This window comes from Rosa rugosa, chromosome 5 (genome assembly GCF_958449725.1).
Source record: "Rosa rugosa chromosome 5, drRosRugo1.1, whole genome shotgun sequence".
NCBI lineage: Eukaryota > Viridiplantae > Streptophyta > Magnoliopsida > Rosales > Rosaceae > Rosa > Rosa rugosa.
In genome coordinates, this window is record NC_084824.1 from 18,790,263 (window position 1) to 18,812,939 (window position 22,677).

General features: G+C 39.5%; 1 protein-coding gene and 2 long non-coding RNA genes across 4 annotated transcripts; 1 reads left to right on the forward strand and 2 right to left on the reverse strand.

The window, feature by feature from the left end:
* Positions 1-2,823: 2,823 nt before the first annotated feature.
* On the reverse strand, positions 2,824-5,695 carry LOC133711298 (uncharacterized). The gene is made up of 7 exons (XM_062137441.1): positions 5,467-5,695; positions 5,253-5,400; positions 5,022-5,074; positions 4,543-4,625; positions 4,167-4,252; positions 3,829-3,893; positions 2,824-3,319 (listed from the first exon to the last, which is right to left on the reverse strand). The coding sequence occupies exons 1-7, from the start codon at positions 5,693-5,695 to the stop codon at positions 3,204-3,206; spliced, it is 780 nt and encodes a 259-aa protein (XP_061993425.1). The 3' UTR covers positions 2,824-3,203.
* Positions 5,696-9,763: 4,068 nt separating this feature from the next.
* Positions 9,764-12,337, forward strand: LOC133712153 (uncharacterized). 2 transcript variants are annotated; one of them, XR_009847209.1, is made up of 3 exons: positions 9,764-9,953; positions 10,049-10,101; positions 11,740-12,337. It is a non-coding gene; the product is annotated as an uncharacterized LOC133712153 (long non-coding RNA). The 2 variants fall into 2 exon arrangements; XR_009847208.1 differs by having other exon boundaries at positions 9,764-10,101.
* Positions 12,338-21,632: 9,295 nt separating this feature from the next.
* On the reverse strand, positions 21,633-22,311 carry LOC133712627 (uncharacterized). Its single transcript, XR_009847513.1, has 2 exons — positions 21,960-22,311; positions 21,633-21,872 (listed from the first exon to the last, which is right to left on the reverse strand). It is a non-coding gene; the product is annotated as an uncharacterized LOC133712627 (long non-coding RNA).
* Between the last annotated feature and the right edge of the window lie 366 nt (positions 22,312-22,677).

A 22,677-nucleotide genomic window follows, 5' to 3' on the forward strand; every position in this document is an offset into this window, starting at 1 on the left:
ATATAATCTGACCTCATCTGCACTTCAAACCCAACTAAGAGACTGATAACTATTAACATTCTAAACATACGAAAGAATTCAAAATGCAACAAATTAAATGGGGGAATCTAAAAATGTTACAATACCTCAAATACATATTCACCGGTACTTTCAATCGGCGTCACCGGAACAATTCAACCTACAACCAAGCAAAAACGAAAAGAAAAACAATCCAAAACATATATCAGAGCAGTGAAACATACAACCCAAAAAATTTGAAGCTTTAACAAGCTTGAGAGGTCGACAGAGAGGTCAATACAAGAGTAACTGACCTATAGTTTCAGAAAGGAGCTTTAACCTTGAAGAATCAGAAATCAAACACAGAAAGTAACCTAGAATTTCTGCTTTATTGCTTGAGGAAGTAAAACCCAGAAAACCCAGAAAATCATGGAGATGTTCATGAGAGATAGATCGATTGAAAACCCAGAAAGTAAAACCCAGGCAACTATTCGACTGTCAGTTCGTCTTACCGAGTTACTAACGAGGAGAGCGAGGGCCATCGACGTCTCGATGGTCGAAGAGAGGGGCTGAGATGGAGAGGCCCATGGAGAGAGAAAGAAGAGACGGCGACTGCAATCTGTGTTTTGGGGGTGATAAGGATGGTCTGTGTCTTCGGATCTCGTCCTTGCTAATTGGGAGCTCTGTCTCCGGCTTCAAACTAGAGAACGGTCAGAGGCGGACAAGGAGGAGAAGAAGGAGGGGAACGGTCGGAGGCGGAGAAGGAGGAAGTGGATGTCGGTTGCTGGACGGCTGTCGCGGTGGTTAGGTTTTGGGAATGAAAATTGACGAAGTGTAGGAAAACATAGTCGTGGGAAAACTGACTAAGCGTTGGGGGGAATGAAATTTTGGTTCCCCGCTTCCAAAATTTTGTACTTAGTTATCTCCGCGTTTTTTAAAAATTTTGAAAAAAAATATATACATCGGTCAAATATAGAAAACGATGTTAATTGTATGAATAGAAATCGGTTTTTCAAGAACTGATGTTAGAAAAATAATTTACATCGGGTGAAATCTTAACTGATGTAAATGACATGATGTCTATTAACATTATTTTAGTAGTGTCCAATCCAATAGACATTCAAAAAAAAAAAATGATATTCCTTGCCAAAAAAAAGAACTGAACAACAATTCTTAAAAAAAAAAAAAAACGCAGCAACCGGAGCAATCCATGTCACTCCTCCGGCGACTCCAACATCGAATTGCTAAGGGCACCCAGTCGCTTGGGCACCCAACTCATCCAAGACAGTCCACTACCCCCACGTCCACCACGTGCTGTTGCACCGAGCACTAACACAGCAGCCCATCCCCGCGCGGCCCCTGCAAACCCAGCAACGCACGACAGCTCCACTGCCATACCGGATCACCCACGTCTCCGGATCCACACCGACGCCGTCGAACAGACCCAGTCGCTTCACCGCGCCTGCAGCAACCCCCTACCTGCACAGCCCACCGCCTTGCAGAGCCCAGCGGCCTCACGACCCACCAGCAACACACAGCCAGCACAGACGGCTCAGCGCCCCCCCTGCATCAGCGCCCACCCAGCGTCCGTGCAACCTACCCAACCCCACGCCTGCACCACCGATCCCAGCAGCCACTTTGCTGCACACCACCGATCCCCACGAGTGATTGTCATCTCTCTTCAGAGAGGGAGAAAGCGAGTGGTTGAGACTCGCTGAATCGACTCGGTCGAGGAATGAAGAGAGAGAGAGAGAGAGAGAGAGAGAGAGAGAGAGAGAGAGAGAGAGAGAGAGAGAGAGAGAGAGAGAGAGAGAGGAGACGAGACAGAGAGAGTCTGAGGGTTTGTTAATTCAAATGAGGGTAACATTGTCATTCATATTTAGATTGGGTAAATGGGGTTAAAAATCTCTTGCCGGAGTAAGTGGGCAATTTTTAGTCTAAAATTGGGTAAGTGGTCACGGCCCCTAATAATAATGTGAACTGTCTCTTTAAAACATATACAGCAGAGGATCTTTCTTTTTTTCTTTGATTGAAAATGAAGTTGCGGACTTGTTTGCAAGGGTGGCCAGTCAAAGCATCTAGCTCACTGTAGAGTGTAGACTAAATTCAATTGGCAAAAAACAAATGTTTTGCAGGTTTGGTAATTTGATAGAATAAACAACTTTATGGAGTTGATCCTGATGAAGAACCACATATTTCTCGGAACCATGGATTCTGTATCAAGGTATAGAGTACATCTACCAGACTACGTATAATATATCCTAGACTACTTCTTTGACATCATTCCTTAGCTCTACTTCGGATCCAATATTTAAGAATTCGTCTTACCTGTTAGGACAAATCAACAAATTTAGATAGGGTAATTTTGTATCAAAGGTATTGATTGGAAAAACCAGACCTGAATCTAAGGATGATTTTGTAAACAAATTGGTTCTCTATAGACAGAAAAGTCACCAAAATGAGTTAAACCCTAGATAACATGTCATGCATCAACTAAAATCTACATATCGCTAACATGTTCAAAATTTTCTTTAGTGGTGGTGATGAGTCTTTGGCAGTGATCACTTCGATGGAATTTGAGTATAAATTTCCCTGCATTGAAAAGAACAATCACGTCCTACTGTGCGAGAATGTTGGAGAGATAAGTTGGCTAGCAAATTTCTCTAAAACCAAAGGAAAAGAGCGTTCGTTCAAACTTAAATGATAAAAGTACGAGAAATCTTTATATCACCACCTTCAAGAAAGGATCATGTCTACACTGAACTGCAACTTGCATATACTGATTTTTCAGTCAGTAATGGTTATTTTATAAAGATTCCCAAAATCTCCGTCAACTCACAATCCACTATTAATCATTTTAGAAGGTGGAACATAATTTCTGCATAAAGCAGGTGGGATACATCTTATGTAACAGCAAAGTAAACACAGAAGGAGAAAAAGAAAGAATCACTCATGGGGGAGAGAGAATTTGAGACCAAAGTATAAAGCTGCCTGTACAAAGATACATGAAGTTAAATGTTCAAACCAGCCACTCAGTTTCCGTGGAGGCTGGCTGAAGAGGTTCAGAATTGTCAGTTCTCTACAGATGTCCAGACCATTGCAGCAAGTATCTCCAAAATATGCAAACAAACTTTACATGCTCATCTCCATCACAAATATTCCTTGGGCTATCTTAACCAATACTTCCCGCACAATGCAGATAGAGGTTACCATTTGTTCAGAGACTCAAGGAATTGAGAGAAACTGGGGTATTTTGGTTCCCACCCTATTTCTGCACAAGTTTTTGAGTTGTTTAATCGCTTACCCAATGGATCAGTAGTTCCTGCATAAACAACATCACTATGTATGAGTTTCAAACTATTGCATAGTCGGAACTCAGAAACATTAAGTACTAAAGAACTTCAAACTTTTGTAGTCTTGACAAAAACTCAAAAAGTATTGGCACTGATTATAAAGCTAAGTTTCGCATATATAAACAAACAGTGTGGGTGGGTAGACAAAAATTGAGGGAAGATAAGTGAAAAGGAGTTCTAAAGTTTCCCCTCTATAGAGGGAAATGGAAAGAAGAGACACTTTGGACCCTTAGTTTGTCTTCTAACCCACTTTTATTTTATCTCCATTTGATGACCTTATTTAAATTTGTTCTCTGTCCATGTTAAGCGAAAGTCTAAAAATGCTTTCTTTTCTTCCATATCTTTTCTCTTCTGTCCCTCTCAAACTAAGACTGCTTATCTTTTCTCTTCTGTCCCTCTCAAACTAAGATTGCTTAATAAGCTGGAAAGAATTGAATCTCCCTCAAATATCTATATGGGATACTACTAAGAAGCTTACCTGTAAAGCTCTCAAACACTTTGGTAAATTTCCCACTTTTATTAACCAAGTCAATCACTTCTTTCCTGCAAAGACATTGAAAAGGCCACAGATACTTTAGGTCATCAAACGGATGAGTGTAAATAAGAATCACAGTGTCAATATTAGGGCTATACGTATACATACGGGCACACAATCGAAATGCAGAACAAATACAAAAGAAATCTTCTGAAATCTAAAATCATATCCCTATACATGTACACACAGGCACACAAGCATATGCTTATCATGTTCACAGTATGCTGAAGTCAAAACAACCAACAGTTTTGAAGGGCATCAAATAATGTAAAGACTAGAACCTGGACAATGGATGATTGTCACAACCCAAGAGAATCCGGTTACGTAATCGCTTCTTTAAGATTGCAACAGATAGGGAAGCTGTATCCTGTCCAAAAGGATGCAAGTTTTTAATCAGCCACATTAATAACACAGATACAGAGACACTGAAACAATAAATATATAACTGATAATGTAGAGATATAAAGCCATCTAGATCAAACAGAAAAGTAATTCTAAATATTAAGAAAAAAGAAAAGCCAAACTGAACAGATGAATATTCAAGCCTGGAAGATATACTAGAAATGTACTATAAAACATGAGAGAAAATAGTACATTTTAGTAAACTACATTGAATAATTTATCAGAAGCCAAAGTACAACAGGATGATATTATCACCTCGTAATGTATGAGATTCAGAACGTGATTTGGATTTGCTTCTACAGTCCCCTTCGATAACCAATAAACATGGGCACCTCTATCTGCATTGTAGACATAGTTAAGGTCACGTTCAAATAGAACAAGTAATATTCCAGTAATGTATAAATATTCTTTCAGAATTCATCTTCCATAAAGGATATGTAAACCCCTGCCAATCTAAGAACAACACCACCAAACTCCAGCACTACTTTTTTCTGCATTAAGAAGGACGTCGGTCCTGGGGCTGGGGCTCCTTCCTATTGGCACTACTGGAGTGTCCGGCAAAGAAAGAATATGGACGCTATGATAAACAAAACAATTCTTAACCAAAGGCAGATAACCATTCTCCATATCACTAGAGCAACTTGGCGACATTAATTTAAAAGATAAAACCCAAAGGACGTGTGCACAAGGAAGGCTCTCTAAGTCATTATAAAGAGAAAATAAAGAGTTGGTACCAGCAACACTTGGACTGTTGTCGTTGCAGAGCTTGATGTAAACAAGAAAGAACCTTCACCATTCCAGTTCAATGCAGCCACTCTACTTATTCAAAAATCCACAAACAACCATGACCACCATCACAAGTTAACCTACCATACACAGTCCAGATGATTAACTAACAAACAACCATTACAAACCATCAGCTCCAAGGATACATTTCAATTCAATTAACTCGAAAAACAATTCACAGATGGTCATCGGGATAATCCGAGGTTCTAGATGGTGGAGCACAGAAAATGACATTAGGAAACTTATGGTCCATTTTGATTCCCACCTTGATCAACTCCTCATGGCCCACAACCCGGATGCTCCTGTCAAAACTCAATTGCTTAACCACTACAAAATTTTCACTACTTTGTCACTTAACAATAATCAAAATGTAGACAAAGATAAGTAGAATACCTCCCGCCATTTCTCTGCAACTAATCGCCCAAGTACTCCCGAGTCCCGGCCCAACAATCAACAGGTCATCGGCTCCCACAATCCCGGAAAAGCCTGCACCTTTCTTTTCATCTACCCTTTCACCAACCAACCCATCAAACATTGCGCAATAAGGAGCACTAAAGAGAGGAACTTTACCAATGATGGGTGATGAAGAAGAAGCAGAGACTTGGATTGGGGTGGTGGCCATGGAGGGAGAGAAGGTGGTTCTGAATTGGGAATATTTGAGGTAAGAGAGAATTGGGAAATGCCCAGAAAGTCCTTGAAGAAAAGTTTGACCAAAAACATTAGTTAGTTGAAGCAAGTTCTTGAAGACCAAGAAAGTTATATACGTACACTGCAATTACAAACTCAACCTGACTTCAATTCCAATACTTAATTTGTATTATAGTACTGCAGACTTGCCTCTGATACATAGGTTCATACCCCTGGTCACTGCTAAAGTAATATAAAAACTTGACAATATAAAACAAGTTGACTACTGCAGAAAACTGTCTTTCCTCAACTTTCCCTGTTCTTACCACGTAATAACAAGACCTAAGGTTCATTAGTGGAATGATGCATGTACTGACTGACTGACTGGGGTGGCATGAGATTTATTGCACCATTTTTTACTTTGCAACCAAAGGTTTAAATCTTGCATTAAGGTGAAATTTAATGCGGTAACCATGATGGTTTGATTTGGATGAGTGCCTGCCCAGTTGAAATTCAACACCAAAATGCTTCACCCGGCCCAATGAGTCATGTTAGATGTTCATGCTATTGCATGGTGTTGCTGAGTGCCCCAGTGAGACGCATACGTTATATTCTCACTTTACCACATTCAGTGTGTGGATGTTAAGAGTTTTATGTTAGATTCAATCGTTCGTTGTCATCAGCAAAAGTAATGCAGGCATTTCTCCATAAGGTCTCAAGCGCAACAAAGGAGGCATTTCTTGATCATGAGTTGTAACTTATAATGATCGATCCCAGACACAGATATAAGATCACACTACCATGGATGTGAATGTACATTTTTAGCGCTGGTGGTTAAATATTGAAGTGTCCTTAGTTCAACCCTTCAACTTACAGATATAAGAACTCCAACTAATTAATTAGTTTGCCCTAGCAGCTTATCATATATATGTTTGCAGAAAGTATGGCATGGTGTGACGTATCCTCATGCTTCATACTTTGTATGTTAACAAGTATTAGGATTAGATTGTATGGGCAACAGTTGCTCGCAGAAGTACTCAGATCCATGTAACTGCTTCTCTGCTCAATCAGTAGATCCTGTTGTTTTCGCCCTGACTCTTGCGTGACTAGTCTAGTTAGTGGCCTCTGATGAACCAAACTAAATAGTTGTGAGCTTTAATCTATAGTAAATTGGTAATTTCAAAAAGCATCATTCAGGCCTGGTCCAAGTTCTAGAAATTCTGAAACTAATTAAGCTAATTTCAATCACTCATCAGTACTATATAGTAACTCATTTGTTAGGTGTTGGTCTGCTTATTAACTGACTGATCTCATTGTATTTTGTATCATATTGTAGGAACCTGAAGTGGACTGTTTCATTTGAGATGTAGATTCAATAACAAAATGCCATGGCGGTGAAAATGCTGTTGATAATGATGATATTAAGTCTGGAGATTGATGATTGTCCTAGATTACAAACTTATCAAAACAGAACTCTACTCTATCAGAACAGAAAATATCCTACAATTCAAAATACAAGATAAGAAAGGATGAGGTACTTGAATCTAAACAATATGATCAGATGTAACAGATGATAAGAAACAGCTTCAATTTGAATTTGAATTATTTGAATGATATGGTTTATCAGAATTCAGACACTAAAGATGAACTAATTGCTATACGAGTATCAGATTAATTACGTCCTACATTAAAACCTCCAATAAAACAAGGAAACCATGTATAAAGATTATCGTAATGAAAGATGGTAGAACAATAGCAGTTCTGTGAGATTACTTTTACTTCTAGCAAGTCATATGAAGAAATTTAAAAACTGACATAAGCTTAACATATTTCATGCCACAGGATATATTGGAATGTAAAAACTGTTGAATCTGAATGTTGACTCTTTGTACTTGTAATGAAACTCTGAAGATTTCATTAATGTAGAATAACCGGCTTACAATTTGTAAGTTACAAAGGAGAGGAAATGCAAATTGTGTGGCCTCGTTAAAACCTTTTCCAGGTAAAACCCTTTGGGATAAATCCCCGGACAAAGGAAAGAGTACCACGTTCCTCAAAAAGATACAACAAACCAAAACTAGATTGACTGACATTGTTGTCAATCTAAAGAACTAGGCAATAAGAGCATTGCATGCCAAGGTCAGCTACAAACACCATTGCACTTCACTCCAAATGAAGTTGTTTTCCTCAGGACTAAAACTGATCGACTCCAACCAATCTGAACAATCTTTATCAGCTGTCTTTTGTTGCTCTTCAGTAAGGACCTCCACTAAAGACTCAGGCCAGTACGCACCATCCTGAAAGCCAATCGATCCTCCACAAACATTGTTGCTTCCAGCTGAATCAGTGCAACCATTTTCCATGGATAAATATGGCATATCAGTGCCATCATAGGCCGCAGACAAGGATGATGCGGGAGTGTGAAGAAGGGTGTTGTTTAGCACGTTTTCTTCCGCCACTTCCATATTACTAGTCGCACCATTAACAACTAGCTGGTCTTCCATTTCTACCATACCCATTTGTTCTACCATTTCCTCCAAGAGAAAATCTTCCTCTGGTAGTGGAATAAATATTCCATGATCCTCTCCAAATGAAGGGCCTGATTGCACCTCGGAAGTTAACTGTTGGACTAGTCCCCAATCCTCCTCACCTTGAAAGCCAATTGCTTCAGCTTCTGAGGGTGCATTATCATCTTCAAAGCATGGCAATGTCTCTTCTAACTCAGCTGCGAATGCATCCTCTTCTGATGGCATTGGTACTAGTGCATTATCAATGGATGGAACGTTTCGTTGTCGCTTCGCTTGTGGCTCAAGCAACTCTTCTTGCTCCTTGTTTGTGTTCTCTCCATCATCACAGGCATAATTGTTTTCAAGAACCTCTTCCTCTTCACGTTGCTTTCTCTTCTTTTTTATCTTGGTTTTGGGTTCACCATTTTTTCGTAGCAGACAAAGAACATAGTCTTTCACCTTTTGTTTCTTGTCTCTGAGTGATGGATCAAGGTAGAACTCATGCAAGATCCAATAGCCGTTGTGCACCGATGCTTCGTTCTTGTAAGTAAGTCTTTTCTTCAAGCCAACCACACGACCAGTCTCCAAAGATTTTACTGGCTTGCCGGAGTCGTCGCCCTTCCAAGTGCCATTTCCAACGGTCCGGCGTATGCGTGAATCTGTGGAACTCATCTTCTTGTGTTGGGTGAAGAAGTAGATGTCCTTGTTGAGCCTCAAGTCGTTTGGTCTTCTGGTCTTGTAGGCCTCCCATATCTCCCAAGGTTCTTGGCGACCGTAGAGGTCGCAGTCGAACACGACGCTGTTTCTTCCGGGCACCTTCTCTCCGCTCAAGAGGGGCTTAAGGTAGAAGAGAACTAGTTCGTCCTCCATGGGGCAGAACCTCTCTCCAGGAAGTTGAGTGCCTCTGCTCTCCTCCATTGCAAACTCTTGCTGCATGCATATTTCTTGCTTTTCTTGGTTTTGGAAAGAGTTGTTTCTGGAAAGAAGATATGAATAGCTAGTAGCTAGGGTTTTGATGGAACAGTTTAAAGAAACTAATGACTACGGCTTCGGTTGAGTAATAGGGTTTTGATGGATGATTTATAGAAACTAGGGTTTTGGATGAGGGGAGAAGATATGAGAAGGTTTCAGATGGTTTGGAATTTGGAGATGGTCCAATTTATAGAAACTAATGACTTGGACTCTATGTAACCGACTTGAAAGTAGGGTTTCCTTCACATAATGTGGACCAATTGGATTTCTCAAATCAGATGGTTTTTTTTTTTAATCACATAAGTAGGGTTTTTTTTTTTTTTTTTATCTATAAAGATAAAACAATTAATTGAATATTTGTAGTTAATTGAGAAAATACTAAATGCACAGGGAAAAACTAAAAGAATCCCAAACTAAATAAATCAAGTAGGATAATGACTGTTCCAAGATGTTTCGGAGGCGTATTTACCATAAGACCCAGGACACAATACTTAACACAATCAATCTTCTTTTGCTCAAAACAATAAAAAAGATTCTACCAAAAAAAAAAACAATAAAAAAGAAATAAAAAAGAAATAAAAAAAAAAAAAACCAAACACCTTCAAATTGTTCCACACACCTTCGAATTCGATCTGGACCCTCTCTCTAGTCTCTCCAAGAACAACAGTCATTCGCCTTCGACCCACTCCAGAATCCTCAAGCGCTCTCCGATTCGTGGCCGCTCGGTCCTCCTCTCCCTCTCGCTAACCCCGACAACGCCAATATCATAGAAAGGTTCCAAGTATTTTGTATTCAATTTTACAGTTTAATTCGAAATTGGGTGTTTCAATCATTTATGTGTTTTCAAATTTGCAATTGGATCCGGACAGTGAAGCCGATTGAAGGGTTCGTCTTGTTGGTAACGGCCAGTTCGTCGGTGAAGGTAACGATCAATGACTTTTGCATATTGGTTGAATGAAAGCTTTGGTATATTTGTTAATCTTCAAATTTTTCAAGGCTTTTGACTTCTTTTCAATTGCAATTGAACAATGAGGGAATTGATTACAGAAACTGCTCTTCTTTACATATTAAAATAGCTCTCCTAGTTTTTTTTTTGGGTAATTATCACAAATGGTACCTGAACTTATCATCTATCTTATCGATGGTACCTGAACTTCAATTTTGATCACAACCAGTACCTGAACTTTTCGATTTTATTTCAAATGGTACCTATCACTAACTTCCGTTAATGTTCCGTTAAAAACTTACATGTGCCAAACATGTGACTCATTTTTCAAGGATAAATTTGTAAAATTACCCCTTTTTTTTTTTTGTAATATCACTTATTTTCACTTATATTGTGGCAATATGGCTATAAAAAATGAGACTATCAAAAAGAAAAACTTTCAACTTCAATTAAAAATATATATGAATGATAGGAAAAAAAAAATTACGAAAGTTTTGATAAGCTTTTCGTTTTAAATATTTTATAGTTTGTCAAAAAAAAAAGTTTTATAATTTTATTTGAAATGTTTTGTCTATATCTATAAAACAATTAATTTTTTTTTGTTGAGATCTTGTTTTTAAATTTTATTTTCATAAGAGGGTAGAGATACATTTTTAATTGAAGTTATATTTTTATTAACATATTAATTGATCAAAATATCTAGTAAACAAAATTATTTTAATGGGTATTTTAGTCAAACTACTCTTGAATATAGGTCATGTGTTTTGCACATGTTAGTTTTTAACGGAACATTAACGGAAGTTAGTGATAGGTACCACTTGAAATGAAGTTGAAAAGTTCAGGTACTGGTTGTGATTAAAATTGAAGTTCAGGTACCATCGATAAGATAGAGGATAAGTTCAGGTACCATTTGTGATAATAACCCTTTTTTTTTTTTTTGAGAAGAAGTGTTTTGTTAGTTGTAGCTATCTGGCGATTTTCTTTATAGTCCATCTTTTCTGTGAAGTAAATTAGGAATTTTTGCCATAGTTGAGTGAATTGAAATGAAAGAAATCTCAGTGAAAGCTTGTCCCTTTTATTGAAGAGTTACAGACAAATTCTGGGTTGTTTTCTCTCATTAATTTCAAAAATAAAAACATGAGTGATTTACTGCGAGTTGAGAGTTAAGACTATTCACTGATGAGCAGCACATAAGGTGGTCATTTCTTGTATAAAAACATGAGTGTATATTGCACGGAATACCTCTTTCGTTTATTCAATGGATGTCTTTCTGACACATAAAATAGCATCTGTTTGCTGAAACTTACAGTGAATGCTTGGCAATTAAATTCAATGTAGGAAACAATATCATGTAAACTTGTCTTTAATTCAATGTTTGCACTGATGGCATGCAAGAAAGGTATCTTGGCAAACTCGGGGTTTAATAATTTCCTCTGAGTTGCAATGAACCACTTCTGGTTACTTGCCTCATTCAATAGAGATTTGCACTGATAGTTTTATGTACTTCAATTGCAAGGTCTTGCATTCCCAATTCAACAATTTTGGTCATAATCATAATGCAAGTAGCTGTTAGTAGTGCAAATATATAAACAATGATGTGCCTATTTTTTTTAGGTGATGTGTCTGCACATTGTGAAAATCATGACGGGAATGACTTTAAAATGCAGTCAATGCACCTATTGGAGCCTATGATCAGTTTGTTCTGGTTCTATAATCACAGGAGATCCACAGATGGGGCAGTTTTTAGAAATGAGATGGGGCAGTTTTAGAAATGAGATGGGAGAATTTAATGGCTGCTTTCACAACACCAGATATAAGGATTTTTTCTCCTTTGAAAATGGAGTTTGATGGCTTGGAAAGTAGGTATTTGAAGTTGGAATTCTCCGTCTTGAAGTGGAGATTGATAGTATAGAGGCTGGTAGCTTGGTAGTCTCTAACGAGATGTGTTGGCAAAGAGTGGGGTAATAGTGTCGCTCTTATTTTATCAGACGTCCCCAAAGGGACCTGAAAGTGCTGTTGAAGAAATCTAGTGCACCCAAGGAAATGCAACACAGTGGTTCATGTGTTAGCTAGATTCATAGTGAAGGAATGTATTGATATATTTTGTATTGAAATTGGGCCAGAATGGCTTATGAGATTGATAAATATCAATGCTAATATTTGTAAGTTTGTAACCCTTCCAATGATTAATGAATGGTTACCTTTTTGTTCATGTAGTGGATTTTAAGAGAATGATAGCTGTTTTTTAACCACAGGAAAGTAGCTAAACTTTCTTTTCCCAAATGTCTAAGCATATGATTAAATTGCTAGTCATGGCCAGCATGTTTTTGCAGCAGAAATGCTAAGATAATGTTGCTCTGATACTAGATTGTGCTTCTCTACATTCAGCTACCAAAAAGCAGTCGACTGTCCCATATTGAGGCCTATTGACATTGGCTTCTATTCTTCTTGTAGAAGTCAGAGAGAATAAAGCAAGTTTCAAGCATCAATTGATTCCTGCATAATATGAAATGACATCAGTAGCCATCTTGAAGAAAATGTACCTAAATGCAGCTATCACTTAAAGCAAGAAGCAAAGAAATAATTCCAAATAGAGCAACTTCTGGCTGCAGAAATGAACACACAGATAGCTTCCTCTAAATGTTTATAAACCAGAAGCTAACCATAAACAATGAAGAAAATGCAGCTATCACTTATCAAAGCAAGAAGCAAAGAAATTATTCCAAACTGAGAAAGTTTTGGCCACTCAAATGAACACAGATGCACAAAGATAGCGCTTCCAGTAAATGATTACTCCAAAATCCCCTGTGTTTACATTTTCACAAACAATCAAACCCACCATTGAAGCTAAATTGCCATGACAAAATGATTTAGGATCGATAATGCTAGAATCAAATATACATGTTTGTAACAAAGACCAAACTTCACTAAGCTGGGAAACCAAATCTCTATACAGAGGAAACTATTGATTAATTTGTGATTATGCTGAGAGATATCATACATTATTTAAAGGTCAGTTTCTGGTTAGGGAACTATCCATTTCAATTTTCAAGCATGTTGAGAATTTCACAGGAGCAAATTCATCAATGTACAAAATATTAACACGAGAGAGAGATAGAGATTACCTAATCATATGGAAAACAAAGCTCAGGCCATTAATCATAGGCTCATTTGTATAAAATTACACCACTCCATGTCCCACTGTTACTGTGAAGAGGAAAACTGAAAACCAAAAATGACTCTTCTTTTGAGACAATTAATTCCAAATCAGGGAGAATGCAACTGCAGGTTCGAACAATCACCTCATAATCACAGAGCGAGGTTGATGAAATCGCTGGTGCTGAACACTTGCTTTGGGGACACCAGTTCGTTAAATTTAACCCAGACCAAATTAATTAGAATAGGGAAATCTCATGGGCAATGGGTGTCGACTGTCGAGTAAAGGGAAGCTGCGACCAAAGAAGTGGAGGTTAAAGGTGAGAGGTGGGAATAGAACATCTGATGGCCGAAGCGCGCTTAGCTAAAAGGAATTGAGAGATACATCTGGCTGGGGAAACACTATGGTTTCGGGAGGGCTTTTTCAATTTAATTGACCGCCATTTTTCTTTGATTGGAGGCTTCCCTCCCACGAAATTTGTAAATGAATACGTGTCATGCAAACCCTTTCAGTTTTAATAATTGAAAAATTAATTAAATTGTAATCTCTATTCTCTATCTAATAATATATATTATTCACGACAATAGTTTTTTTTTTTTTTTTTTTGAGGAACACCACAATAGGGTTTCTCATACAAATGTAAAAATGAAATTATAATTCGAAAAAACCCTAGAAGTCGCAGCACACAAGTTTGGTCGAGATTTAGCCGAGTTCCTCTCGTCCGGCGGCGTTCATCATCGGCATGGGGCTTGCCTGGTTGTCGTTGGGAGGCTGCCGGACGGGTGATGGTGGTCTATGGTTCTCTGGCTTCTAGGATTTGCAGTAACCCGAAGTCGACAACGTGATCTGGTTTTCGTTCTGTTTTGAAGCCTCTCTGTGGCCTGGGCAGTCGTGGGTTTCCGGTTCAAGGGGTGGATCGAGCTGGCTTTGGATCCAGGCGGCGGCGCAGCGTCATTGACAGGGTGCGGTAGATCTTTCTGGGGCATTAGGGATCAGTTTCCGCTTTGGATCGGTCTGGTGCTTTCGGGGTTAGCTGTTGGCCTCTCAATGGTGGCAGTGTGTTTTTGGCGGGGTTCTTGGAAGCTGGGCGGTAACGACATGATTGCGGCATGGCGTGGAGGCAATGGCTGCTTGCAGTGTGTGTGCGTCGTTCCGAGCGTAGGGAGGTGGAGGTGGAATGAGCTAGGCCAGCTGTTGGGCCTAGGGTCTGTTTGTTCTTTGGGCTAGTTGGACTTTTCTTTAGTTTTATTTTTATTTTTCACCTTGTTCTAGAACCCTAGGTTTGTACTCTCTAAGTTGTTAGGGAATTACGCACTTTCGTGCCTCTAGCAAATCCTCTAGAGTGGTAACGACGGAGGATTCTCGAGATAAGGGCTTAGGAAAGTTTTAGGCTTTCCTGGTCTTCTTGCCTACTACTGGAAATTGGGTTCCTTATTACTTTCTTCTCAGTCTACTTAGTTGTACACCAATTGTGGTCTCTAGGCGGCTAGGTTTTCTATCAAAGGGGGTTAGTAGTGAGAATTTGATTTCTTGTATTTTAGGCTCAATAAGTGAGCATATGTGTTAACAGTGAAGGTGCTTGGCGGCTTGTGCCATCTAGATTTTAGGTATGAGACAGCATCTGATGTATGTGCCTTCTGGCCTTTAGTTAATGAAGCTATCCTTTTATCAAAAAAAAAAAAAAAACTTGTTTTTTATTTATATGAAAAAGTATACATTCTATAACCAATAAGGTTGAGGAAATAGAATTTATCAAAATCGACCGTTGGATGTTATCATGACAAGAAGAAATGGTTATGGTTAAAATTTCAGCTATTTTCGTCATCGTTTGGGTCTCAATCTACTAGGTCAACCCTAAACTCTAAATACCATATAAAACTAATGTGCTCATAACCGCTTATTCGCAACTTCTTTTTCCGATCTGTCAGCTCTCACATTTTCGTGGGTATGAGCTATATCAGCTAATGTAAAAGTTTCAGGAAGTTCAGCTCCTCATGGTTTAGTTCCCCTTAGAGAAGTAGAAGCGTATAAAAGGTTGACCGCTTTATTTAATGTCAAAATGACGGCGGATTGGGTTAATCCTATTAATATGCTATAAATAGATGGGTAATGTCAACTTTATAGATTTCCAATTTCGATTATTTGGATCGCACAAAAATTTTATATGTCTACTAATGTGGTCTAACTTGTTTATTAGTTGTATCAAATAGTATACCTTCTATGAGGAACAATGTAGAGGAAATACACTTTATCAAAATCGACCGTTGGATGTTATCCTGATAAGAATATATGATTATGATCAAACTTTCAGCTATTTTCATCGTTGTTTGGGTCTCGATCTACTAGGTCAACCATAAACCCTAAATACCACATAAAACTGATATGCTCATAACCGCTCATTCGCAACTTATTTTTTCGATCTGTCAGCTCTTACACTCTCTTGGTTATGAGCTATATCAATTAATGTAAAAATTTCGGGAAGTTTATCTCGTCGTGATTCAGCACCCCTTAGGGAAGTAGAAGCGTATAAAGGGTTGACCGCTTTATTTAATGTCGAAATGACGGCGAATCGGGTTAATTTTTTTACAAAATACCTATTAATATGCTATAAATAGATGGGTAATGTAAAATTTATCGATTTTCAATTTCGATTATTTGGATCGCACAAAATCCTTATATGTCTACTAATGTGGTCTAACTTGTTTATTAGTTGCATCAAATAGTATACCTTCCATGAGGAACAACGTAGAGGAAATAGACTTTATCAAAATCGACCGTTGGATGTTATCATGATAAGAATATATGATTATGGTCAAAATTTCAGCTATTTTCAAAGTTGTTTTGGCCTCGATCTACTAGGTCAACCATAAACCCTAAATAACACATAAAACTAATATGCTCATAACCGCTCATCCGCAACTTATTTTTTCGATATGTCAGCTCTCACACTCTCGTGGGTATGAGCTATATCAGCTAATGTAAAAATTTCAGAAAGTTTATCTCATCGTGGTTCAGCTCCCCTTAGGGAAGTAGAAGCGTATAAAGGGTTGACCGCTTTATTTAATGTCGAAATGACGGCGAATTGGGTTAATTTGTGATTGTTATTCAATAACCAACAACCAATAAGCCATAGCTTACAAAGCTTACACAAGAATTCAGGCAAGAAAATCCGGAAAAACCTATCCAAGCTAAAGCAAACTAATTAAAATCATTGGGAAGTTCAGATTTAAGCAAGTCTATCCAAGAATGACCAAGCTTCGCCTCCTACAGAAAGAAATCATTCAACTAACCCTCACTTATCAATAATGCAATTGTGGTACAAACAAGAAACTAGAAACGTCATAGAATACTCATAGAAACTTAATCACACTCACATAGGCTGAAACCCCATCTAGAACAACTAAACAAAAAACAGCTCCTTCCCTATCGAGTTGGAGCTTATATCCGAACCTACATTATTACCTTCAATTTCTTTTGCTAAAGTATACTTGCGAGGACGACCCCTTTTCTTTGGAGTTGGCCCAAAAGAAACCGGGACCTCCACCAATTCACCCAGCTGAAACTCCCGAGGTATAATAGCTAAACTTGGCTTGAATTGCTTCCTCTTCACACCCAAAGCTGCCTTTGAATGTTTCTCAGCAGAAACAGGCCTAATAGCATATCCCTCCATGTCTGCACCATCAGCATTGAGGCCTAACCCACCAATCTGCAGCTCTGGCCAGTCAACCCAGCCACCCCAGCGGTCAACCCTAATTTTGAATTAGGGTTTCCTGTCGAGATTTCCGGAATAACTCGAGCTGCACTTGCAGTAGCCGTCGATCCCAAGCCCGCCATCGTTGTCGCTTCCGCCACTTCCAGCACCGCCAGCCCCTTCAACGCCCCATGGGACGTCCCTAGACCGCTAAATGCCGCCACAAAAGTCGACGAACACGGCGCCGAACTCAGCCCCCCACGGTCTAAACCTTCACAGCCCGATACTGCCAGCAGCAATGCCTCCATCTCCAACCTCCTGTCACACACACCTCCTCCATGTCCAAAGAAACCACACGCAGCACAGAGCCCATGACACTTCTCGTACTGAAGCTCAACCAACACCGACACGGCCAGTGAAAACCCAAACACCCGTTTTGCCCAGATCCTCAAACGAACATCGTGCAACACACGGACCCTCTGAACCGGATCCTTCCGCTGCACCGCCCCCTAATCAACCTGAACAAAGGTCCCCAACGCCCGTCCGATCAGAGTTAAAGCTTTCTCATTGTGCATAGCGATGCATAAACCCTTCACTGCCACCCATACCTCAAGGAGATGCAGCGGAGTGGCCTTGAGATCAGAAACGTCGTCATAGTCGGCCAGCAACAACATGGAATTGTTATAGAACCATGGACCCCCTGAAAGAATCCTATTCTTGACAGCCCTATCCTTGAATTGGAAGACGAAGATGTCGTCCTCCTCCTGTCGGATCAAAAATCTCTCCCTTAACCCCCACACATTGGAGATCGCCGCCGAGAACGATGGGAGCACCACCACCTTCTTAGACAACAGCCGGCCACAAAGGTAGAAAAACAAATCGTGCATCGCATCTTCTCCTCCAACAAGGCTCACAAAAGCCTCCTCAAAAGGTGCAGGAGGAGCCACCGTCTCCTCTGCCATTACTTCACAAACACGATCAATTCGGACGGCTAGGGCAAAGAAACCCTAGCAGAGCCAAAAGTCAACGATTTTTTATATGCAGGTCTTATTCTAAAATTCCTATTAATATGCTATAAATAGATGGGTAATGTCAAATTTATCGATTTCCAATTTCGCACAAAATCCTTATATATCTACTAATGTGGTCTAACTTGTTTATTAGTTGTATCAAATAGTATACCTTCCATGAGGAACAATTTAGAGGAAATATACTTTATCAAAATCGACCGTTGGATGTTATCATGATAAGAATATTTGATTATGGTCTAAATTTCAGCTATTTTCGAAGTTGTTTGGGTCTCGATCTACTAGGTCAATCCTAAATACCAGATAAAACTAATATGTTCATTCTCAACTTATTTTTTCGATTTGTCAACTCTCACTATAAAATTTCACTAGTTGCATTACATACATTTATTTTAGTGTGCTGAATGGGTCGTCTGAACGCTAATATGGCTCATCTCGATTAACATTGAATATACGCGGTATGCTAGTTACCTTGTTATGTGGTGAGCTAGGAGTAATTTAATTTAATTTTTTTTATCAAAAAGGTTAAATTGATATTAATTATTCAATTAAGTAAATTTTAGTTCTAGTTTTGGTGAATAATTTCTTAAAATTGAAGTTTTGTATTGTTGGAAATAAAATTGTTTTGATTTAAAAGGTGGGACCTTAAAAGGTAGGCGGATAAAAGAGTTTTGAGATAAACAGCAAAACGAATAAAAATGAGACCAGAATGAGGGTTGCCGAAATGAGACCAGAAAACAGCAACAGTTATAAAACATTTTAGATGAAACCAGAACAGAAATTTGAGATGAAAATCAATCAAATTGCAAGAAAGATGAACACCATCATATCATACTACATGGAAGAACCCATAAAATGTCGTTCAACTCTGGATCGTTAAATGTTAAATTTGGTGATCCAGATCGCGAACCCGCAGTATAAGGCTCTGTTTGCAAACTTGATAAACTTTCAATACACAAATAACTATTAAAAAGAATACTTGATAAATAAAAAAGAAATTATAGATTTATTTCAATTAAAAAATAATAGATTTGTACCCAAAAAAAATAACAACTAATTGATTTAATGAAATTCCTTTTGAAAAAAAAAAAATCATCCAAAATAGAATGTGGATGACATTTGGCCTTGAACCTGTGCATCTCCTTCGCGCCTTCACCACTGAACCAACCGATGTCTTCTTTTCTTGATATATCCTACTCATGTTACGGCTGCGATCGGCCATCTTCTCTGCAAAATCTGGGTTTTAATGGTTACAAGTGAATGAACTAACTGTAGAGCCAAACTTCCTCATAGTCAACTGTTAACGTTAGTGACCGAGGGGCCTCTAGTTAGCTTTAGAGAGAGAGGAGAGAGAGAGAGAGAGTGACACAAGATGTATAGTGGTTCGTCTCCCGCCTTAGCGGGAAACTACGTCCACTTGAATGTTACACTAGTGTGTTGAGCCTTGCGGCTCAAGGGGATTACAAAAGATGTAATGGGATGGATGTAATGGAATGGTGTTTAAGTGAGAGGAGGCATTCCTTTTATAGGTGAAGGAAGCCATCTCCTTTACATTTTCTTAGATGTGGGACAAGAACCCACTATTCTAGTCTAGAAAAGCATATTGTGGAGGCAACTTGGCAAGGCCGGAAAGGTGGCTTCTCGGCGACGGATTTGCGACTTCCGGATACCGTAGTGTAGCTTGAACATAGGGCTACAAGATGCAAGTAGCGGTTGGGCCTCACCATGGCTTGTGGGTGTCCCAAAGAGGGTGTTACTTATGCTTGGTGATGTAGCAAATCCTCCATGCATAGTGAGAGGTATCTACATCAACATAACACTAATACGTAGCTGAAGTTCTCTCCTACAAACAATGTTATTCACAGTAAGGTAAGAATGCCTGAACTTTCAATTGCAAGTATAGAGCCCAACTCTAAAAGAATAATAATATCAAAGCTGTTGTGGGAGGAATCCAACATCAATCAGCTATCGTAGCGGATCTAAACCCATTCAACTAATCTTTTTCCAAAACCCATTCACTTCTCGTGCACCAACCCTCTTCTCGGCTTTTTCGACTCCGGCTCTCTCCTCCCCAACTGCATCGTCGTCGCCGGAGTCAGATTCATCGGCAATTTGGTTGACATCGAGGACCGCTTGTGTAACGCCCCAAGCTGCACCTCACCAGCTTAAGCACGTCACAGTGCCGCGAGTCTCTAAAACATAAACCGAACTCTCGATTTACATCCTAGAGAACCGCTAGGCATTTTGTTTGAAAAACTTTTTGTATAAACACAACGGAAGCTACAAATATGCTTGAGGTGAAAAACTTGAGTTGCTGAAATCTATTTCACTCGTTCAGAACTTGGATAAAGACTCACACAAGGTTGAATTTTACTTGAAGAGATTTCAACTAAATGATGACACGAAACTAGATAACCACAAGTTCCAGAACACAAAGTTCGAGAAATAGAGTTTAGAATAAGGTTCACACGGTAATTTACCGAACTTGTTCTGCACACCCAGCTCCATCCGCTATTGTCTCGTCACCAGTGCACAGTACCTGCATTCATACTGTTGTAGGGGTGAGCTTTCGTCCTCGCTGCTCAACAGGAACTCTAACTCGACTAGGTTTGAAAATCAACAAATAAATGTTTGGAGCTCCAGTATGAAAACTTGCTTAAACCAAGTATTTAAAAGAACGACAAACTTTAAAAACCCGATGCATGATTAGAAAACTACGTGCGCTTTACCTGATGGCCTGGTTCCGTAGAACCAACATCTGACCTTACCAGTCACAGAGCGCCAAACTTAACACACTAGCTACACACACGGAACCGTGTCATCATTGCGATTACGCACCATCCGACCGGTGTAGCTAACCCTCCGGAGGTTTAGGGGTGGCTAATTCCCAAGGAAGTCATTGACCACCTTTCCGCTCTCACACACCGCCATCAAAATCTTATACGCACGTTAACTTGAAAACATATTAAATTTGAACTAACATATACTTTCATCATGCATCACGTAGATCAGAAAATATATAAGAAAATCACCAACCGAGGAGAGTCCTGAATCCCTACCTGGATTTCGACGCTTTCTCTCACGTACTCCGAGAGTCGTGAACCTTCCGTTCCTCGGGTAACTGGAGTCCTAGATTCCGACATTTCAATAGTCAATATCTTTTGAACAATTATATGAAATCTCGACGATTAATATATCGTCCAAACCAACTTTTCCTGGTTTGACCAGGAGTTGACCAAGGTTTGACCGACCTTTCCTGGTTTGACCAGGATTGACAAACTTTGACCATTGTTTGACCAATCGTTATTGGTTCGATAATTAACTTAAATTATCGAACATTCACTTGAAATTACGGTATTGACCATATATATTGAGTGCACCAAATTTACTAAGGCCACCCAATGTATATATATAATTTTCACTTTCTTTATTCACTACTTGTTATCACTTCAGCACTCCTCGATTTTACTTCTAACTCAAATTTCGTCGGATAGCAATTCTGTTAGAATTGCTATGGACACCCATACTTTCAAACTTCCATACAATGTGTAAAAATTACTAAGGACACCCATACTCACACTTGACCATTTTCATCCTTCACAACCATTTCCTGATTCACAACAAAACTTAATCCACAACTATAATATCAACATTCAAACATAAACTCCAAACACCCAGAACTATACAACTCGATTAGACTAGGCAAAACACTACAGTTCATCCAATATGCCAAACGTGCCAAAAGTGCAGAACCTCGGTTTACCTTGGGTAGCACGAATTGCAGGTGGAAAACCCAAGCTTCTACTTCAACTCCTTTCCGAAACCCGGCTATGAATACACTGTCAAATTGATGCCCACCTACTCACAGCTTCTGGAATTTCATCCCAACCAAAACATCAACCCGTCAACAGCGTAACAACCATCACAATTCACCAAAGCCGAAAGCAATTCAACTCACCTTGTTTTGATCTCGAAACCGAAACCCGACTGACGATGAACTGAGGTGGAGAGCGAACCAAGAGAAACCAGAGAAGCCGCCGGCGTCGAAGAACAGCGCCGGATCACCAGCAGCTCAGACGGTGGCCGGAGTAGCCGGAAATTGCAGAACTCGCCGGAGGAGACAGAAAGCTTCCCATCGTCGATTCTTCTTCTCCGTTCAGTGCATGGACGATCAGAGGCTACGGTGAGGTAGGCGACGCAGAGACGAAGGGAATGGAGCTCGCGCGCCGTCGTGGGGTGGCCGGACGAAGTAGCGCCGGTCGGATCCTACTATGGGTTTCTGGGTTTCGTCGGGTCAGAGAGAACTCTGGTTCTCTTCCTCTCTCTCGATCCTTCTGGATCTCCCAACAGAACACTTAGATATATAGACTGATCCCATTTAAGGATGGAGGGCTAGGATCAAGCGGTGGAAGCGGTGGATGGTCCAGATCAAACCTCCTAATTTCTATTTCTTTAAGCAATTTCCTTAATCCCAAAACTTCCAAAATACTTAAAAATTAGCTCGGGTATCCGGAAAATTCCCCGAAAATTTCCACGAACTCGTCGTGACGTGTACTTCATTATCCAACTTCTAAATTGAGGATTTCATTTCACGAAATTTTCTGAAAATATTCTCGAGTACTTTTCCGGGGCTCACAGCTTGGCCGTCGGAGTATGAGCAGGGCCAGACGGTGGTG